Genomic DNA, 22,219 nt, shown 5'->3' with positions numbered 1-22,219 from the left:
AGCCAAGTGTGAAGATATTCTATAACTCAAGATCAATGTACTAGGTTTGTTGTAAGCTTTCGAATGGGGTTAAAACTTAGTAAGTAGACCTTGAGTTGAGATTACTTTGTCAGACGTAATTTCATGTGGATTAAGGAATCAAAATAACTGACTTTTTTTTTCTCAAACCTGAACCCTGTTTCCCTAACCCATCAACCTGACATTCAATTCTGATCAATAGCCTCATTATTGGGACTAGTTTTTGCTTCTAGAATGCAGTTCTCCTGTGTAGTCCTGTAAGGGCACCATATTCTCCAAAACTGAACACACTTAACAATCACACTCATATACAAATGAACTTATGTGTTATGTAATGCCTTTATCTTTTGTCTTTTTTCTGCTACGATACACAACAGCCTACAAGCTACCAAACTAGGTAGAAAAAAGGATGTTAAAGGAATGGTGAAGGCAGCTTTACAGTTAATAAAAAAAGGCTGATTATGTCTATATTTTTAACTGACATGATTGATGAATGGTAAACAGGTTTCAGGTGAGTAGTGTTTTGATGTAAAAATCAGCTTTCTTGTGTTTTTACACATTGATTGTGGAAGAACAAAATGGTCAGAAAGCTCAGCTCGGCTCGTGTCTGGCAAAGCAGCATCCAACTGTGGGTTGTATGTGTTGATACAGAGGCGGGTAAAAAAAAACAAAGAAAAACCTCACGTTACTTGTCCGTTATGTGAATTTTCACCCAGAAAGCCAAAAACAGACAGGCACATTGTTCAAACTGAGCCGACATAAACAACAAAGCTCTCCTCTCACTCGTACTGTACACACACACACACACACACACACACACACATACACACACACACCGTCCCAGAAGTAATGCTGTATGTAGCTGGATGTCTGATCAGGGCAGACAGACAGAGGAGTCCCTTCCTATCCAGATGTGGGTCAGAGTTCGTTAGGAGAGTCTGTGCCTCAGTACTCCACAGTCACTGCTTTGGTCTTGAGGTATTCCGAGAGAGCGTCTTCTCCTGTGGGTCAGACACAACAAACATGTGTCAGCTCAATACTACTAACTAATACTAAGTGTGTTGAGTTAGTGAGGAAAGAAAGTCTAACAAGGGATAAAGACATGATACATAATCAGTACCCACACATTTATCTGGTAATTACTGGATAGAATTATAAGTATACAGTCATGTGTATAAACTACAAATAGGGATTTTTAACTGTCAGGATGCTACATAGAGGTGAATATAAGCAATATTTCAAAAAGCCATGAAAAATCATTTTGTTTGACAGAAATATTAATATTTATTTCTTAATCCTCTCGTGTTGTGATGATGTCCCATTGGTGGGTCCTGACCCCCACATTGGGAACCACTAGTCTGAGCTGTGACCTAATCCATTCTTTTTCTTGTGATATTTAAATTAAATTATTGGCATATGGGATTCTTAATAAATACACATTTTCCAATCCTCCTGTCTACTAATCCATGAAGACCTCAAACTTCATACTACAATAAATAGCAAGTTATAGTTCTCTAATTGTTGGGAATTCCTTGGAATGAAACCCGAAAATGTCCAAGATGAGGTCCCCATTTTTATGCCTCTACTCACCGAGGTCTTTGCCGAAGCCAGACTGCTTGAAGCCTCCAAAAGGTGAAGCCACGTCGGTCTTGTTGTAGGTGTTGACGAATACTGTTCCAGCATCCAGCCGCTCGCTCACGTACATGGCCTTGTTGATGTCGCGGGTGAACACGCCTGAAGCCAGGCCGTACTCTGTGTCGTTTGCTCTCCGCAGCACGTCTTCCACATCGCTGGGATTCGGAGAAAGAGGACAGAGGATAACGTTAGCGTCTCAATTCATAGTGCTGCTGCAAGGCGCTGCTGCAAGGCGCTCTTGTGATGACTCACCCGTCTTGGAACTTGGACACCACCATGACAGGCCCAAAGGACTCCTCTTTGGCGATGAACATGTGGTCCTCGACATCAGTGAACACGGTGGGCTCCATGAAGAAACCTGAGGGGAAATGAGAATAATGAAGATTAGCTGCATGCTAACAATGATGCTAAAGCTTCAACAGAGAAGAGCGAAAAGGGAACAAAGCAGCTCCTCTGTGTCAAATACTGAAATAACTATTCACATAAAGCTTATCGATTCACATTTTGAAGTGAATAAATCTCACTTTTAAAACATATTTTTAATTTAGTCATTTACTGAATGATAACATCTGCTACGTTGCTAATTTTAGCATAAAGTGAAGCGCTATCTCTCTTTAACCTAGGTGTTTTTATTGACTGCTAAAAGCTAAAACTAAGTAAGAAATCTTCCTCACAACCATATTTAGTATGTAATTATAAATATATATAATGTTAGATAGGGAAATGAATCATTTGTTGCAGGCTTGAATTTATTAGCAAGTTGCAACTTTTCAAAATAAGAGCTAAAATGTAAGACTGTAGACAAAATGTGTGTGTGTTACCTGGCCTGTCCACTTGTTTGCCTCCGTACACCAGTGTGGCTCCTTCTTTCACTCCGACTTCGCAGTACTCCAGCAGCTTGTCCATGTGGGCTTTGTGATTCTGAGGGCCGTGGTCTGTGGAACGATCCAGAGGGTCTCCGATCTTCATCTTCTTGATCTCCTCCACCTTAAAAAGGGTGAGAGTGACGAAATAGAAACCTGCTGCATTAGGCTGTGATCTCTAATAATTAAAGAGGAACTTGTAGATTTTACACATCAGGGTAGCTTCATCAAACCTCAGAAAATAAACTTAAGGAGGATCTAATGAAGAGATGCTATTAAATTGCATCATGGGAAGTGTAGGATTTAACCTCATTAGAGCATCACTCTTATTAAGGATTAAAAGTCTAGATATCCCTGCCTTTTGTTGCATCCTCATCAATCCTCCACATATATACGTATGTAGGTGCAACACTGAATTGCTGGATTACTCCTTTAATATACAGTGTGTCAGAGTTTTGGCTCACTCACCACTCGGCTGATGAACTCATCGTGAATGGACTCCTCCACAAACAGACGGCCGGCAGCGATGCAGTTCTCACCTTTGTTGAAGTACACAGAGCTCATTCCCTGTGAGGCAGCAGACGCACACATACACAGAATTGTTTCAGCTCTAACATGATGTAAAAGCAGCCTGATAATCCTCTAGTGTGCTCCCTCCCTGAGACAACATTAACAGCCCCCCTCCCTCTCTCACCATGCGAACAGCCTTGTCCATGTCACAGTCGCTGAAGATGATGAGAGGAGACTTCCCTCCCAGCTCCAGAGAAACCTTCTTCAGGTTACTGAGTGCACAGCTGTGAGAGGAAGTTACACAGAGAGAGCATTAAGTGTCATGTGACAAATCACCTCAAATGATAGGAAGTGAGTTTAGTGGCTCATACCTTTTCATGATCTGTTTGCCGATAGGTGTAGAGCCGGTGAAACCCAGCTTGCGGATGTCCGGGTGATCGGACAAACGCTGTCCAACCATCCCACCTGCAGGAGAGAGAGAAAGAGGGGGTCAGGAGTGATGAGGACACACTGTAAATACTTCAATTCAGTATTATCTTATGTATAACTACAGCTCCATGGCAATTAGAAATGCTCCATTTGTTGATGATCATTTGATGCTGAATGGGCCTTGAGATGAGATGATGATATGGATGCTGTATCTGTGTTTGTTACCTGAGCCTGGCAAAATGTTGATGACTCCTTTTGGAAATCCAGCTTTCACTGACAGCTCTGCAAACTTCAGTGCTGTCAACGGAGTGACCTGTAAATATTAGAAATAATATGTGAAAACTATATTCTTCTAACAAAACAGCTGGATTGGTTTGCGGTCATTCTCTGTGAAGAGGTGAGTATTCAGTTTGAATAATTTTATCTAAACTGTGTGTGTGTGTGTGTGTAAGAGAGAGGGGGGGGAGAGAGAGAGAGAGACATGTTCCAATGTAATTTATTTCTGATGTTTACTGTTCTCATGATCTTCACTTCACTTCACTTCCATATAGGAGGATTGGTTCTCTCATGTCTCATGATCACTTATTATTGTTTATTATTTTACACACACACACACACACACACACACACACACATACACACACACTCCTTTTCTATTCATTTATTTTCTGTTTTTCATTCTATGGATGTACTTTGTAATTCTTTATAACTGTGATATTTATTGTTTTGTTTCATTATATCTTTATGCTTTGGCAACATAGTCTTTGTGACAGTCATGCCAATAAAGCTGATTTGAATTTGAATTTGAATTTGAATTTGAGAGCGAGTGCGAGAGCGAGAGAGAGAGCGAGAGAGAGAGAGAGAGAGAGAGAGAGAGAGAGAGAGAGAGACAGAGAGAGAGACAGAGAGAGAGAGAGAGAGAGTGTGTGTGTGTGTGTGTGTGTGTGTGCGTGGTCACCTGTGCAGGTTTAAGAACCAATGTGTTTCCAGCTGCGAGGCAAGCAGCGCTCTTCCATGCCAACATCATGAGAGGGTAGTTCCATGGGATGACAATGGCACACACACTATGAGAGAAACACACTTAATGAATGGCCATACTACATAAACAACATACTTATTGAATATAATACATTCTAAAAAGGCCCTTTTTTTAAATTGATCTAATGCTCAATAAATCTTACCCCAGTGGTTCTCTCTTAGTGAAGGTCAGATTGCGGTTGGGTCTGGCCTGGTTGATGGGAATGGTCTTACCCTGCAGCAAATAACAGTTACATGAGCCTCAAGAGTTATAATCAGTGATGAATGTTAATAAAGCTTCCAGTGACAGGGGGAACAAGTTGAATGTTAACCTACCTGGATCTTATCACACCAGCCAGCGAAGTAGCGGAAGGTCTGGATAGACATGCCTACGTGGGTCTTGAGGGCCAGCGTGTACACGGCTCCTGAGTCGATGGTCTCGATGGTGGCCAGCTCCTCCTGGTGTTCCTCCATCAGGTCTGCAAGCCTACAAGGTAGAGGGTCAGGTCATTTTTTTAATCTATTATCTAGTTTGTGTTGCATTTCGTGCTCAAAATGTTCAACATAAAGTTATTTTTTTAACCAAGTTTACAATATCAAAAGATCAGAGTATGAGAAAATACTACAGAAAGTGTTGAGTTTCTTTTGCAGTCAATATAAAGAGGGGAAAAGGCAAGGAAAACACCTGACATGACCTCTGAGGTACTAAATGTGTGCTGTGAATATTGACATAATCCGAATTTATGAGGAGGATAAGTTTATATTAAAACAGGGAAACAGGGGGAATAAGAAATAAAAGCCTGTCTGTTATATAAGCCAATCTAAACAAATGCCTCAACAATCTATTCCGTTTTTATAATATTGGTCGATCTGAATCTGAATGTTTGGGCTTTTTTTGTAATTCCTCCACAGTCCTCTAGGTGGAGCCACTCACTTAAAAAGCAGACTTCCTCTGTCTCTAGGGTTCATCCGGCCCCATGGTCCATTATCATAAGCTTCTTTGGCAGCTGCCACCGCACGATCCACATCCCCCACTGAGGCGTAGGACACTTTACAGATCACCTGGTGAGATGTGATGGCCGCACACAGATCAATAATTTGTATGAGTTAATATTATATAACAAACTTTGAAGCTTTGATGTGTACTCACTGATCCGTCAGTAGGATTGATGGTATCGTAGGTCTTGCCGTCTTCTGCGTCCTCGAAACCGCCGTCAAGGAAACACTGGTACGGCATTTTCACTGTCATGTTGTTCACGTCTTTGGTTGCCTGGTTACAAAACAACAATCAAAAATCAGCCACAGAGACTCAAAGGTGAAGAAAGAAATACGGGTTTGCTGGGAGACAATAAACGTCGGTGCTCAGACTCACATAGTCGATAACCAGCTCCTCCTCCTGGTCCTCTCCTCTCAGCTTGCGGACGAACATCTGGATGAAGTCCTGGTAGGTGGTGGCCATGTACACGTCCTCGGTCTGCAGCTGGACGCCCTGGCACTTCTGCTTCACCTCCTCCACCAGCCTGGACACACACACGCACACACACCGACACTTCACCACTGCTTCAAGTTCTTTCACGAACTTCCACATGAGTCTGAACTAAGTTTTTATGTAAAGATACCCAAGTCACATTTTCTCTGACCAATATTTCTCTTACTATCAAGTTTTTTGTTGTCCTTGTTTGTGTATTGGAAGTATTTTGTTGTGCTTGACAGACTTGGATGCAAACACAGCAATCTAGTACTGCAGCAGTCAATACTAATGCATGGTTGCCATAGGCAACGGCTAGTGCAACTGTGTCTATCCTTACACAATATCCTTCTAACTGTAGAAAAGCTCTGCAAATGCGGTCTAGAAAAAGAATGAAGTTCAAGTTGGCTTTTACAATAACAATAAACAGCATGTAAACACATTTAACTTATTTGCCTCCAAACAAGCACAAGAATTACCTTACAGTTATCTGACTGCCCTTCTACCCTTTTGTCTGTCCTCAATCGGTTGTCTGTTAATGAGTTTAAATGGTGGTTTGACGTTGGTAATGACTGTGTTGTACAATGGGAGCTTGTACCTCTTACCAGAATTAATTAGTTCACACTCAGCTCAATACATGAGAATAATCAGATGAAATCCTAATGGCCAGCCAAATATTTGAACAATGTCTTCCCAGCTCTCATCACCAGACCTTGAACTTGACTCTAATACCATGTTGTAGGATAGACTCAATGAGCCTCATGCAGGATGCACTGGTACTAACACATTTGCTCTTGAGATGCCTGTATGAGTGATGTAAGAACATTTGTTGCATTCCGGACCTTTTCTACATGTCTTGAATATATCATCTTCTGAGAGCTACACTTGTTTGACTTACAAATATAATGCCCTAATCTGAATTAATTTGGAATTTAAATATAGTCATCATGGCTGCCACTTTACTAAATGTACCTTTTAGATTTTTAGGATATATATTGTGATGAAGCAGCTTCTACATTTCAGTCATTTCTAGGAAGCTTCTCTCATTGTGACAGCTGCCTCTGTATGTCTGTAGCCCTCTATCCAGTATCATGTTGAGTTGCAGCTGACAGTATAACATCAATGACTGTATTCTCTTCTCTAGCATCTCTGTGAGTGTCACATGACCGCATGTGACACGTCAACTGGATTCATATTTTCTAATATTTTTGGGCGACATACTTCACCGTCATTGCAGGCATACGATGAAATTACATTTGGTAACTCTCAGTGTCCAGCAGCACTAATAGAAAAATAATTGGGCAGCTATGGGATGGTAAGAGGTGATGGAGGCTACAGCTCTGGTAAAAAAGCTGTTCTTCAGTTTGTGGCCTGGCTGGGTTGGGTCCTTACTGATGTTGCTAGGCCTGTTTTTACCACCTGGAGCAAGTCCTTCCGTTTCTTGTTGGACCAGCTGGTAAACACCATGCCACAGTAGCAGAGGATACTCTCTATGAAGGCTCTGTAAAAGTCTATTAGGACCTGAGACGGAAGTTTGGGTTTTCTTAGAAAGAAAAGCCTCTGCTGAGCTTTCTTCACCAGGTGGGAGGTGTTAAGGGACCATGAGAGATCTTGGGTTATATGGCTTTTCAGTAATATTTGACTTGTAGTGTCATGTAGTTCAGTGCTTCAGAATATAGATAAATCTTAGATGGTTTAAAAGGTTTTTAAATGTTAAAATATTCAGCACCTGAAACCTGAAATATGATTTTAGCTAAATGACGTAGAGCTGATTAATTTGTAACTTGTCTATAACTTGATACTACTAATGTGTGACTTGCTGCACTGGATTCCTCCCTCACCTGACCACGTCCATTGAGGCAGCCCCAGCTTTGAAGAAGTCTGTGGTGTCCTCTATGGCTGAGACGTTGCTGAGGATGCCCTTCCAGATGTTCTGTGATAAATAAAAGTGAGGAACACCAGGTAAAAAAAGGGAGGAACATCTGAATCACGGAGAGAACATATCATCCAAGAGAAGGATGGTTTACAATTAAATAATCAACTTACCTTGATCTCCTCTGCCATCTTCTTCTCGTCGTCAGTCAGCTCCACGCTGGAGCTTTCTCCCGAGGAGAAGTACTTGGAGGCAGAGATCATCTTCCCATCTTCAAACTGCAGGTTCTTCACCAGGACCTGTGGAGCAAACACAGACTGGATTAAATACAAGAGGAAGGCAAGAGGAAACATACCAACATATGGTTTATTTGCATGATCTTCAGCTGTGGTAAAATAATAAACCGGCTGCACAGCTGACAGTCAACACAGGCATTGCCAAACTCGCCCTGCTCTACATTTGTTTGCTTTGAATATTTGTTTTGTAGTATGACGAGAGACACTCACTGCTTTCCCATCAGTTCCATGCAGGACGAGACCGTTCTTGGTGACCAGGCCGGGCTGGGACGCCCCCTCGATCTCCAGGGGCTGACCGGCTGGTACAGACCCCCCCAACACAGAAGAGCCATACAGAGTCACAGGCTGAGGGAGGAAACAGAAGGAGAAGCATTAAAAAATCATATTTTGTGTGTGTGGACCAAAAGTTTCTTTATTTAGCAGTAATCACATTTGTTTTTTAAGATTTATTTTGGACTTTTTTTGCCTTTATTCAGACAGTAACTGGCAGAGAGGCTGACAGGAAACAGGGAGAGAGAGAGAGAGAGAGAGAGAGAGAGAGAGAGAGAGAGAGAGAGAGAGAGAGAGAGAGAGAGAGAGAGAGAGAGAGAGAGAGAGAGAGGGGAATGACCTGCAGCATAGCTCCCTGGCCGGATTCAAACCAGGGACGCTGTATCCTAACCACTCGACCACCAGGGCACAGCAATAGTCACATTTTATTATCAAAACTGAATTAAAAATCATTTAAGGCCAAAATTCAGAACATTTTCAGTCATTTTAAAAATTTTCCAGGTCATGGTGCCCGCATGTTCAAGGTACTGAATGTCAGCCTGAGACCAAAAATATCTGACCTGACCTTACAATAGACACTTAGCGTGTGTATTCTCTTTGCTTGTGTGTTCCAGGAAACTCACCTGACCACCAATGACAGCCCAGGCACCGGGGACTTTGTCATGGCCACGGATCCAGTTGTGGATGGCCTCAGCTGGCTGAGCCAGGTTGACCTAAGGGACAGAGAGGCGCTGGAGTCAGTGGGCTCAAATTCATTTTCAGACAAGGTTGCATACATTTTCTTAGAACGACAGGGGAATCCAACAGCTGGCTGCCGCTAGCTCAACTTCACGTGGAAAACTGATGCTGGAAAATAACCCGGTGTACTAAGAATAGCACATATTTTACACACTGCCAGGAACGTGGCTGCAAGTGACAAATCAGAGAGCAGCTGAGGTCAGCCCCACCTCTAACTTTCTGCTTGTAAGATAAACAGCAGCCAGACGCTCAGCCATACATTTCTGACCCTGAGCAACATGTTGAGCTAATAGGAAAGTTCCATGCTTGTCAGTGAGTGAAGTACTGAGCAGCTTAAAACAGCACAATACCAGCAGTGTCTTTATGTAAGAGAGGTTAGAGGGCTATACAGTGTGCAGGGCTGGATGAACCTGTCAGGAACCCTGGGTCACAAATGACATGTGGGCCTCACTGCTAATAAAGCACTGACATTGATCAGTAGCAGCCTTTTAAGAATTGCTGTTTCTGTTTATCAGCTTACAGAAGATGTCTAGAGCCCCACCATCTCTATAAATCAGGGCCTCCAGATTATGTAACAAGAGGCTACAGCCCTGCTCTGTGAGGCTGTATTTAGGCACAGCAAGGTGCTTACGTCAACAGGCTAACATACTCAATGTTAGCAATGCTAGCATTGCTCAATGACAATGGTATCATGCTGAGGTTATACCTTTGGAGAGTTTATATTTCAGTCAGGACACTTACAATAAATGGTTCAAATCTTGACGTAACATGCATGTTATTTTGGCCTCTGTGGCTCCACTCATGTCATGTTCTGAAACAGATCTGAGCTAGCTCGACACAGACTGTCCCTGAGCTTGCACACCTCTGGAACTACAGGAAAGTTAAAGGATCACTAAAGTCATTACAGTTCATACTGAGGGGAACATGTCTGAATATATTTCATGGCAAACCATCCAACACTTATTTCACTGAAAGCTAAAACGTTGATTTCATGGTGGCACTACAGGTAAAGTGACAGGACCAGGACAGTAGGATTCATCCCCTGACCTTAAATGATATACAGACAAAACTCACCTTGGAATTGGATTTCTTCTGAATGCCTTCATAGGTCGCTCCCTCTTCTGACTGGGGAACTCGAGGGGCCTTCCCATCAGCGATGAGCTGCACCGACTTAACCTGCACCACAAAACAGCAACAGCTGGCTTACAACTAATGACGACATGAATCTCATCTAATTAAATAGCTTTGACTAGTCTCTTTATTACTATATGTGAAAAATGTACAATCCTTTCTATGTTATATGGTAAAGGAAGTGGTTCCCAGCTGGAGAGTCTACTGTGAGTGGGTCTCGAACTTGTGGGTCAACATAATGAAAAAGACATAAAGGTTGTGAATTCAATGAACAATGCAGGTCACTCATGTGACCATTGCTCTCGACAACAAGTGAACACATCGTGTTTGAGACAATATATATTTAACTTGGTTTTACTTAGACTAAACACACAAAAGAGGAAGACAACAAAGGTTTTATGCAGTTAAGTAATAGCCTGGGTTGAGATCTTGCTGGAAAACTCTCTCTTTATCATTATCTTGTAAGGGCTATCGCAACACTTTTAAGCTCTTAATTTTTGTTATTTCAGCCTTAATTTTGTGAATATTAGACATGTGAGCACAGTCGGCTCACAGTAAGAGCTGTGAAGCTGGGTTTCAATCCACTGGCAGTCATAGCAGATGGATGGAAATATATTAATCGGGTGTCAATCTTGATCTGATGTGTGAGGGGAAATTTGGACTATGAGGCTGCACCAGTTGGGAACCAGACATCAAAAGAAGCTGAATACTAAGAGCTAAAAATGTTAAATTCCAAGTGCATACCATGGCCTTGATGCCCTCTGGGAAGAGGAAGCGGTTATAGAGTGTGTCCACGGTGTCGTTGGGTTCGACAGCACACTCCCTCTGCAGCAGGATTGGTCCAGTGTCCAGACCATCATCAGCCCAGAACACTGAGAAACCAGCTTTCTTATCACCGTGGATCAGGGTCCTGCTCACACACACATACGCACAGAGGAAAACAAACACTTACAGTTATGCCGTAACACATGTATCTTTAGAGCTGGTAGACGTCTTAAAATAGGCCATAAACCTGACTTAAATGGACCAGACACTGATAAAGGAGAGATAAAAGGTGACTGCAACTGGAGAGAATTAGACAATGGCTATCAGACTGTTGATAAGAGTAGGACCTAATGGAAGGTCTCACTGGGCAATAAATATATAAATATGGGCCAGTGTCCAGACTAGTTAGCATATATTAGCTTGAATGGATTGATATTACTAACACCCCCATGTCAAAATGTTAATTTAGAATATCTCTAATTACATTGTCTTTAATTTGTATGACTGGTAATTCTTTCTATTTATTTGTAATAAACCCCAATTAGTGTTAGCCCTGTGTTAAGACTGGAAACCTGCACAGGTTTAGGCCCCCCTTCTTGCTTTCTTGCCTTATGCACATACATGGACTGGCCCCCAACATATATAGAGAATGGACAAATGAATGATTGGAGCATACACATCTTTAGGAGTACTTCTACATATGTGAAAGAAAGCTGTATAAAACCTTTTCTGACCATTTATAAATCGGTGGTGCACTCATTTAAAGCTGTTCAGTTAAATTTTGACTACCTAAAATATACATTTTGATTTTTACATTATACATCCTTTAAAAATGAGAGTAGTCAAATCCACATTTAAGATATCTTGAATTCTAGTTTAGACTAGTCATGATCACACTTAAAAGGGATTATGATCTTTGATCATAATAATGACCCTGAGTAATACACGAGGATTACTGGTAGAGAGACGTCAATGTCTTATCAAGGTTTTATGACTTGATCTTAACTTTGTATATTAAGATATAAATGGGAAACTGAACTCAAGGTTGTTATAATCAATCATTCCTGATAGAATACAGTATGTTTAAAGTACAACATACAATCATAAGCTCCAGGCTATGGAAGGAATTCACATGGAAAAACAATGACTTTTACATTACACAAAAGACAAGCAAAAGCTGATTTTCTACAATAAAGGATCAATCTTGGAGCCTGTTCTATTTACCTAGCAAACTTTACCATCGGGACATATCCATCATCAGAAGTACCCAATAAATGTGTTGGGTTGTATTTCAAACAAAGGGAAATATCAATATTATTCATGTTCTATTAGTGGAGATCAAGAGGGCAGTCACAAGGAAATGGTGCAAAGTGGACTGTATATGACTGACTCAACAAGGGAGTAAATGGGAAAAGAAGCAGCAGAGGTCAAACCTAACAGACTATCAGAAAAGATTATTTCAAGTTGTGTTTTTTCAGTTAAAAACAGATGGAAACTATTCATTCACACACATTGATAACAAACCCAGAGAGATAGTAAGGGTGGAGGACAGACCAGGCTAACAGGAGTGGAGGTGATAAGAAAACCAGTTCAGTTGAGGCTGGGGTCAAACTGAACTGGTTTAAACCCCTTGTATGCCAGACAGATGCCCCCCCCCCCTCTATTCTGACCAGGTAAACATACAGGTCTCAAGGTCTGTGAACTATATGTACATACATTTAGTAATGTAGTGCAGAGCAAACGCCTTTGTTGAGTAAGCTTTAAAGTAAGCCAATGCAATGTTTGCCGGCAGTGGTCACTGTGGACCAAAAGGACAATTACAGGATCATGGCAAATGTTAAACAAAGTTATGAAGTTGTCAAATGACCCAGTACCAGGTCATACCAGACCAGGTAAGGGGGTCGTGTACTGGATTGAACAGTGATGTGTTTTCTTGCTTATAAATTCAACTTTTCATTTCTAAGTTTCACTTTGTAAAACTTCTCTGAGCTAGCTAATCTCAAAGCTAATCTTTAAGGTTTTTTTTTTTTACTGTAGATGAGTCTACTTTCTTTTTGATCTCAGTCATCTGTCAGTCCCCTATGAAGTTGGACTAATTAAACCATGAATGGTACATGCTAATACACTGAATAAAGAATAGCTATGATGGTTTTCTTCCATGTTTGCAGATGACAACAGTTTTTATGTGACAAATGATTACAGTTAAATGTCCATGTAGGAAAAATATACAAGTAATAAGTTACAATACTTTAGTGTACAATTATATATCTGTTACATATCAGAGGTGGAGGAAGTACTCACATCCTTTTCTTGAAGGTCACACACATTTACTTTATTTTAGCTGATTATAGCTCTTCTCATGACTGTTTCTGATTGATTGACATGCCCCTCACTCTCTTGTTAGCTTTGTTGGACCTGTTGGGATGGGACAAAATACTACTCTATCATCATTTAAATAAAAGTATTAATGTGATTTTATGCAGCAAAATGTGCTCATTCTTGAAAATTGCCCAGGCTGATGTATTATCTACTATTTTAGTAGTTTGAGCTACTTCATATCCTTGCTTTTTTGAAAAGGGTCACAAACGAAAGAGGTTGGGCAACACTGGTTTAATCTTTATCAATTCATTGTATTGTTTAAGCTAATACCACTGCATAAATAGAGTGGAGTAATGCATGCCAGGCCAGTGACAGGCCTAACATGAATTTGAAATACTCTAGTAAAGCATAAGTTCCTTGAAAATTGACACATAAGTATAGTACATAAGTAAATTTACACACATAAGTATAGTACATAAGTAAATTTACTTTAATTTCCACCACTGTTGCATACTGTAAATGTAGAAAGTGATCATTTTTCTTTTAAAAACACAGCAGTAGTTACAGGTTGGCCATATTAGCGAGGATACAAATACATAAACACTCTCTTAATCCTGTTAATGAGCTGCAATTACCAGCTGCCATGTAAATGAATAAAGCATGTGCTGCATCTCCCTGATTGACTGCTACACTTGTACAGTAGGTGTCTTGGCAGGCTGCTCTCTGTATGTATCAGTTAAAGCATAAAGTCTGTATGGTTACTGTTGGCTACCTGCCAGCTGTTCACGCTCAGGCAGAAAAGCACCTGTTATCTGTCTTGATTTTTTATGGTGACAGATGTTTTTTTACTACTGTGAATTCATGTGGGCAATGAGCCAAAAGTAAAGTTATAGCAGTGATATGCTTTAACCTGTGTGAGGACGTTTACTATTTTACTATATGTTAGTGCAGGTCCAATTAAAACCAGTAACACACAGTAACCAGGGATGGAACTGTAGGTTAAAGGGGCAACAAATTAAGAGGAAGAGAATTAATCAGTTGTGTAATGACTTCTGTTTTAACCCATACTAGGGTTTAAAAGTAAGGCTATTTTAGCCTTTGTTGCTTCAATTTTGACTGTTTTTAAGTCAAATTTACTCAAAAGAACTTTATGGAAGTACAATACTAAACTGACGGAGTGCCATTTTAATCTCTTGATTAGATTTATGATGTGGATGCACAACTCTGTAAGTTTCTGCACATCACACTGTTGTTTGTTTCTGCAGGTTGTATAATTTAACACCATATAAAGTGATGTTTCAAGCACCATATCACATTGTGTTACATTATACGTAGGTTGTAGATTTTTTGTATCTGAGGTCACATGACCAGTGCTACAGGTGTTAGAAATTTGCACATCCACCAAAGATACATGCTGCAAAACTGTATTGGAGCCAGATACAGACTTAAAAAGCAGGTGTGATAATTCTTCACCATCATACAGAAGAATCGTATGATGGTCTCTCTCTCCTCTTGTTCCTCACCAGTTGATGGCCGAGGCTCCTCTGTGCAACGGCAGGATGGAGGGGTGGTAGATGATGGAGCCGTGCTGGGGGTGGTCGATGATGTTCATAGGGATGAACTGGGAGCAGAAGGGCATGACATTGAGTTGGGCGCCGACCGCCTTGTAGGCCTCCACCACCTCTGGGATGGGCTTCCCCTTGACGCGCCACCGTGGGAACTTGAACACAGGCGTACCGTCCTTCTCTGCCGCCACCGCTGAAAAAGTCAAGAGGAGAGGATTGATGCAGGTTAGGGAGCAGAAATGGAAGCTCTTACCAGTTTTAAGACTAATTTCCAACCTTCCAGGTACACGTTTCAGATTATTTTTAATGTGTGATAAAAGATGCAGTGATATGAAACATGTGTGAGCTATATATCCCAGTATGGAACTTTCTAAAAACCCTCCCTACTGGTGTGTTCAAGGATGCTCCAAAATCTGAGTTTTGACAGCCAGGTTAAGAGGAAAAATCTGTTATAGATTTCATTTTGAAGTGACAGTCACATTGACAAAACTTACTTGCCATCTTCTTGATTTAATTTTTCACCTCTGTAGCCTGTGAACACTAAAATGATTTTTAGTAACTAACAATCATTGCTTTAACATCAGACTGTCTTTAAATGCAACAAAAGGGAGTTTTAACAACCTAATAAATGATTTAGGCAGCTGTAACAACTGTAAAATACCAGAAAACAGACTTAACCCCACAAATATTGAGTTTAGAATTATATGTATCAAATTACAACTTCATGTTTAAGAAGCTGGAAGCAGATAATGTTATGATTTCTGCATCATTTCATGAGTTATTTAAATAATAGGGGTGGTGCACTATAAAAGCTTATAGAATGGTACCTGCTTGCTGAGGTAATACCTCATGAACCCTAATGATAGAAAAAACAGGGTTAAATTGTTCTGTGTGATGGCCTGTGATGCTTCAGTGTCACATGTTGGATTCTCAGCTTGAATGATAAAAGCTTTGAATCTTGTCAGAACCAGTCCTGCCTGCTGCTCCTGCACATACAAAGCTGAAATAAACATGGCACGGTGCTGCAGATGAACCAGTTCTCTCCTGTTCAGTCCTACAGCTGGTTTCATGTGCCACATGACACTACTGAGTACTGAGGTCACAAGAGACCTGCACAGGCCCCAACTGCTCCAAAACCAATAACACTGCTAACATAGAAATATACTCAGATTAAATGACTAAATGGGTTAGGGGGACAAAATAAATGGTATCAAGGGGTAGTCAAGTCTCTGAGTGTGTCTTATAGACAGCTTAAACAATGCTATTCATAAAAACAATCACCAAAATAATAATTATTTACATTATTGATCAATCTTCTGTTTATTTTCTCAATTAATCATTCAGTTGATATCATGCTAAAAAATAGTGAACAAATATGATAAAGTGATGTCTTCAATCTGCTTCTTCTGTCTAACTAACAGTGCAAAACCTTTAGATATTCACTTTACTGTTAAATATATGCAGCTGGAACCAAACATCTGGCATTTAATATAATAGTTGATTTATTGGATTCACTTAATATTATCTACTAATCAATGAATTAACTGATTGATAATGCTTTAAAATAAATAAACTGATCAATTTTGTGTCAATCTATAAAACAAACTAAACTGTTGGATTGCTGTTCATATTTACTGACTGTAAACTGAGGCTGTATTCCGGTCAGGCTTGTAAGATAAGATAAGATAATCATTTATTAGTCCTATTATGGGGACAGTTACAGTGTTACAGCAGCAATGTAGATAGCAAAAATAGAGAGAGCATCAATAAAATAAATAAGAAAAAAGAACAATTGGAAATAAAAAAATGTAACATTATGTGAGGAATATTGGTGCTATCATAATGATAACATACCTGAGTCTAATACTGATATTGCACAATTGAACTGAAAGAGATATTACACCTGAAATAGTGATATAGTAGTAGTAGTAGTGTACATTAAAAAAGTGTAGTTTATCAATTGTTCAGGTTGCTCTGATCAGCCTGATCATCAAATCCAATGATTCAGATTCAATTTAATGTGGTAAATAACAATGCTTGGGATTGAGCTAAAATGCTTTGAAGACTGAAAACTCAAGTGAGTTCAGCTACAGCAGAACGTTTTCATGACCAGAGGCAGTGAGAGGAAATTGTTGGATCTTCACAGTTTGGCTCTATGTCCCTTTCCTCCAGCTGCATTCAAATCCCCTCAAGTCTAGCTGCCATTCTCCACCAGTCCACCAGATGCCCTTAGACTTTTCTCCTTGCTTTTCCAAATCCTGCTACTCCCATCTTCACTGTAATCACCTGCATTCCCCCTCACCTGCACCTCATTCTCTCATCACCCATTTACTTTATATACTGGCCCAGATCCTCATCATGTTGCCGTCCTGCCTGTCTGGACTTTTACTGTATCTCATCCCTGCAACTGCTGGACTGTTTGGACTTACCACCAGTGACTATGAGCTTTTTGTATTTGCCCTTTCGACAATAAACTCACTGAACTGTCCTCTATAGTCTGCATTTGAGTCTCCTCCATTGCCTAATACACACCACCTGTGACATGGATACTATCTTGGAGATGAGGAGGAGGCTCAGAGCAGCCCAGCTCGACAATGACAACAACGACGATGACGATGTTTCCTGGAAAGATTACATCATACCAAAGAGCGCGGACCAATTGCAGACTTTTCACCTCCAGAGCTGCATCTCTGGGCCACACAGGGCCACCCGGGGCCTCTCCCCCCGGGACACACAATGGATCCACTATCCCGCAACTAACGCAGGATAAAGGCCCGTCTTTGTCCAGGAGCACTGTAGAGTCAAAGCGCATCTACCTCAGCCACAGCACAGGCCCCTGCTGATCCACAGAGGAACCAGCACACACAGGATCATCACATGCCATCTGACACCACACCTAAACTTTATTGTTCTATTTATATTTTCTTTTGATGCATTTTTATATAATTTCACACTGTCCAGTTAGAAGTGAAGCAGGTGTATACACTGTAAAATCTGTATTTGACTCATGTTAACTAGGTCTATGTTTGTTATACAGAGCAATTAATAATCACCTACAGCCAAACCAGGGAGCTCTTATTCTTTTATTAATATTTAAGTGACCTTGGTAAGTTAATTACTTTTAGCTACAGAGTCTGACTGTATTTACATACTGAAGCATAGCTCATTATCTACTGGTCAATAAAGGCTTAAATGGACATATTCTAGAAATAGATTCACAAGCAGTTTCGATGACATTACTGTCCCAACAATCTAGGTACTGTACTTTTATTTGCTCTAAAATGTAGAGTGTTTAAATTTCACAGATGTTGATATGAGTTTTGTACTCACACTTGTAGTGTTTGTTTCATGTAAAGCTGCATGAATCACTATTATGTGAACAAAGGGTCAAATGGCTATTTTTAACCTTTGTGCCTCACTTTAAAACTGTAGTGCTGATGTCGTTGAAGGACAAGTGCCATGAAATGATATATTTTCCACATTCACAGTGGCATCTTCTCTCAATGACAAATACAACTAATGACAATAAAATGGTCTCTTCACCTGTTCCGCCACAGAGGAAAAGAAGGAGTCTGTCTTTGGCAAAAGTCAGAAGCCCTACTGCTTCAAAACTGTGCACGCACTGTGCCCTGTCTGTTGCTTCATATTCATGTAGCCTAATAATAGGGCTACACAAGTGTCAATTAGATGGTAATGCATGAGAAATAAAGATATCAAATTGGTTGTAATATCTGATAGAGATATTTGACCTGATGTGATCGCTATAAGAGTTTGGCCACAGTCAGTGCTCTGAATGTTGATTTATTAACGAAAATAAAACCATAAATAAGGACGAGCACTACGATTTTCCTCACCAGATTCATCCTGCTTACAAACATACTCTAATATTTAGACCATCACTCTCCACCTACATAAGCTACTTTTAATGTGTCAGCAACTTTTCCCCAAGCCATCTTCCTCTTCTTAATAATTACAGCAGAAAACGTTAGCATCTAGCTGGTGAACATTATTTATTGGAGTTGGTGGAGACCAAAAGCTGAGCTAAGCTGAGAAAGTTAGACCTACATTCACCAGGTGGCCATAAACACTACTCACAATGAATAATAATGTTGCCTTGTGTCTGCTGGATTTGTAAATAAGCAACTGCTAGCTAACATGTTAGCCATAACAACTTGGCCAACTAGTTGATAATATGCTAACGTTATGTTTACAGCTTGTTCTACTGGCAAAAAAATATTAATAATGCTTTAACTGAAAGAAGCAAAAGTGGTCAAATGTCGAGCAGCCAAACAAGAACTTTTTTATTATAAATACTTAGAATTTTGAGTTAAATTGGGAACTACTTAAAGTAAATAATGCTACTACTAACCTGAGCAGAAATTCAATGCTACCTTTTGGTTCTCATTTTCACTACAGTCACATATAATAAACTGGTATCTTTACTAGTTACAAATACATATTTTATAGTGTTTTTTTAGTGTTTCCTGTTGTTTTGGATTGTGTTTTCACTCCTAACCCTTTGCTTGGAGAAAGATAAAGTTTTGTATTTTAAAGTTGATTAGCTGTAACTACAGACAAGTGACACCATTTGAACCAAACTGTAGGACTCTCCAGCTATCAGATAAACCATTCTGAAATTATTCCTGTGAATACTTTGATATAGTAACTCATCAACCATGATATCTCACTGAAGGACCAGGATAACATGAATTCATAGCAGTCTGTAGAGCACAGATCAGAGAGAACTAGTGAATCAACACAGAGGAAGGTAGAGGTAACTTACCGAGTGGGTCGGCCTTGCCATCCTTATCAGGGACTGTGAACACACCCACCACCTTGTGACCCTGCTTCCTGAGGTTGCTGTACACCTCCTGGCCAAACAGGCTCTGACCAATGATCGCTAGTTTCAGCTTATTCTGGTAATAATGCTGTAACAAGAGAGAACAACACATTAGTTCCAACTGGAACTACTGGAGGTACAGGAAATACTCATCTGCATCACATCTTATACATATGCAGTGCTTAGATAAACATCATGTTTACATAGAGCTTTTGTTCAGTAGATAAGGATTTTTTTAATACATTCCTGACCTTATGTTATTTCTATAGATGTTATGCAACTGGTAGAACTCAATGTAGAGGCGGTCTAAATACTAGGCAGAGACAGGAGTCCACAGAGCCAACAAAACACCTTCTAACAAAACACATTCTAAAAAGGGCAATCCTGCCATTTTTTATTGTACCTCCATAAAGCTGCGGGACTTGCAACAGAGGCTAAATTATCCTGACTTTAACTCTCTAATATGGGTGAAGCTATATCCTACAATTCCCACAATGCAACTAGAAATTTAGTTTGCCTCTCTATGCCTGATAATGTCTTTCAAATATCTTTCAGACTTCACAGTTTCTGTTAAAATATAAAAGCATAGTCTTCAAACCCATGCTGAGATAACCCTGCTGACATCACTATGACATCATCAAGGTTACTTTGTCAAACCTTCACTATCACCAATGCTTATAGTGTTTCTAGCAATAGTAAAAACTCTATTTCTTGGAAACTTTAAGTGACAATACAGCTACAAATAAGTTTTGTCATTATAGACTCACCGGTCAGATGCTTTTTTGTTCAATAAAGAAGTATTGGGTCTCAAAATGTCTGGAAATAGTGGAAAACGCTCCTCACAGTTTCCCAGAGCTCAGGTCTCTAGATTGCTTTTCTTATCTGACCAACAGCCCAAAACCCCATAATAATGTTTTTTATGTCATTCACAAAGATTTAAAAGAGACAAAATCTGCAAATCTTGCTGTAAAAAATAATGTATTATCAATGTCAAAATGATTGTTAATGTTGATGCTGGTTATAATTTGTATGTCTAAATAAATAGGACTGAACCATTGACAGAAGAAACCTAGACTCAACTGATCCTCCTGATGTTCTGTCACTGTGTGTGCTTCTTAACAAAACACTAAAGGAGGATGGGAGCCCACTTGATGACCCCAATGATGCATTTAACCCTTCATAGTTGAGGAATAAATCTTAATTCTTGCAGCTTTCCTTTAAATATCCACATTGATTGTCAATGTATAAAACAGAGTGTGGGCTTCAGGGGACCCCATGCTTGCCTTTCCCATGGCCCCCTGTTCATTCAGTCCGCCCCTGCCCTAATGGTCATTAAATCTTTACCATTGGTTAGAGCAGATCTGAGAAAAGGCTATTGGCTGACAGAGAGAACAACCCTCATACACACAGTGAGAAGTTCAAGTGCATGCCAAAGGCCCCCTAGTAGCAGCACATGTGTGAAGGAAGGCTTCATATTTCCCCATGCTGAAATGCTGCGTTCAAAGCCATTCATTTACACTGACAGCACCGTTAGCAGGTAGCTCCACATGCACAGAGACATATATCTGTGGTTCCTGGATGTAAACCCCCTTCACTGATAATAAGTGGATGAGTAGATTGTTGCCTGGAGACCATCAGGATCGGAACTAAGCCGCTGTCAGTGTACAGTATGAAGCTGATGCAACTCTTGCAGGTCTTGTACAGTAGAGGCCAGTACAGTCCGAGCATTGAAGCAGAGGAAGAGAGGCACAGTAACGTGGCATCTGGCAATGATAGGCTACCTGCTTAATTGTGTTAATTGTTCATTTTAAACCCCCCCAATACAGTCACAGAGGGACTTGTCAAGACCTGGATCTGAACTATGACTCACTGATCCGCAATCACACATCGATCCCGGCTCAGTCCTCTAATGTCACCGCGATCTGGCACGATTCCACTATTTACCACAGTGATTAATATCATTGAATGCAACACAAGTATCAATAGGAGCATTGATTGATTGATAGTTGCATTGAAGCAGTAGAGGTATTATCATTACTTACAGAAGAGGTGGAGAATTTCCTCAACACTTGAGTCGCCGTCCACAACATGATGGCGGTGTTTTTATGTGTGTGTTTTAAAAAATTTAAAAAAAAATATGAATACAAAAATAAATCCGAATGTTGCAGAATTGATTGGAGCCGCTGCAGAGGCCACACACACACCTGCCTCTGTGCGTGTGTGTGTCAGTGTGTGACTAGCAGTGTGTCTGGGCTCGTCTCAGCAGGCTTAATACATCAGAGCGCGTACACGTCATTTCCTTGTCGTCATGGCGACCGCGCCCACTTTGGGATGACAACACACGCTGGCGCCAAATTGGAAGATCTAGTGGCAACAATTTGCTAAAAGCTGCTGCATGGCATTTTGCAACAAAGTTTATTTTCTCAAAGAGTGTAGGACAGTAAGAGAGTAGATCTGTGGTAAACTGTAGGATGTTTCTGTT

General features: G+C 40.4%; 1 protein-coding gene across 1 annotated transcript; it reads right to left on the bottom strand.

Moving 5' to 3' along the window:
* Positions 1 to 593: 593 nt before the first annotated feature.
* On the bottom strand, positions 594 to 21,966 carry aldh1l2 (aldehyde dehydrogenase 1 family, member L2). Its single transcript, XM_053344093.1, has 23 exons — positions 21,780 to 21,966; positions 19,681 to 19,825; positions 14,856 to 15,090; positions 10,993 to 11,158; positions 10,192 to 10,293; positions 9,003 to 9,092; positions 8,320 to 8,454; positions 7,987 to 8,112; positions 7,782 to 7,873; positions 5,845 to 5,992; positions 5,623 to 5,742; positions 5,407 to 5,534; positions 4,809 to 4,959; positions 4,637 to 4,707; positions 4,414 to 4,519; positions 3,681 to 3,768; positions 3,398 to 3,491; positions 3,211 to 3,310; positions 2,985 to 3,083; positions 2,475 to 2,640; positions 1,906 to 2,011; positions 1,609 to 1,808; positions 594 to 1,019 (listed from the first exon to the last, which is right to left on the bottom strand). The coding sequence occupies exons 1-23, from the start codon at positions 21,825 to 21,827 to the stop codon at positions 964 to 966; spliced, it is 2,772 nt and encodes a 923-aa protein (XP_053200068.1). The 5' UTR covers positions 21,828 to 21,966; the 3' UTR covers positions 594 to 963.
* Positions 21,967 to 22,219: the final 253 nt, after the last annotated feature.

This window comes from Scomber japonicus, chromosome 23, assembly GCF_027409825.1.
Source record: "Scomber japonicus isolate fScoJap1 chromosome 23, fScoJap1.pri, whole genome shotgun sequence".
NCBI lineage: Eukaryota > Metazoa > Chordata > Actinopteri > Scombriformes > Scombridae > Scomber > Scomber japonicus.
The sequence above is the reverse complement of the archived record's forward strand: the minus strand, read 5'-3'. Positions and strand labels throughout refer to the sequence as shown.

Excerpts from the sequence above, each read along its gene's own strand:
- aldh1l2 (XM_053344093.1), bottom strand. The coding sequence starts at position 21,827 with ATGTTGTGGACGGCGACTCAAGTGTTGAGGAAATTCTCCACCTCTTCT. Across the intron at positions 7,874-7,986 it reads AGATGGCAGAGGAGATCAAG|AACATCTGGAAGGGCATCCT; the intron begins GTAAGTTGATTA and ends TATTTATCACAG. Across the intron at positions 4,520-4,636 it reads ACTAAGAGAGAACCACTGGG|TGTGTGTGCCATTGTCATCC; the intron begins GTAAGATTTATT and ends TTTCTCTCATAG.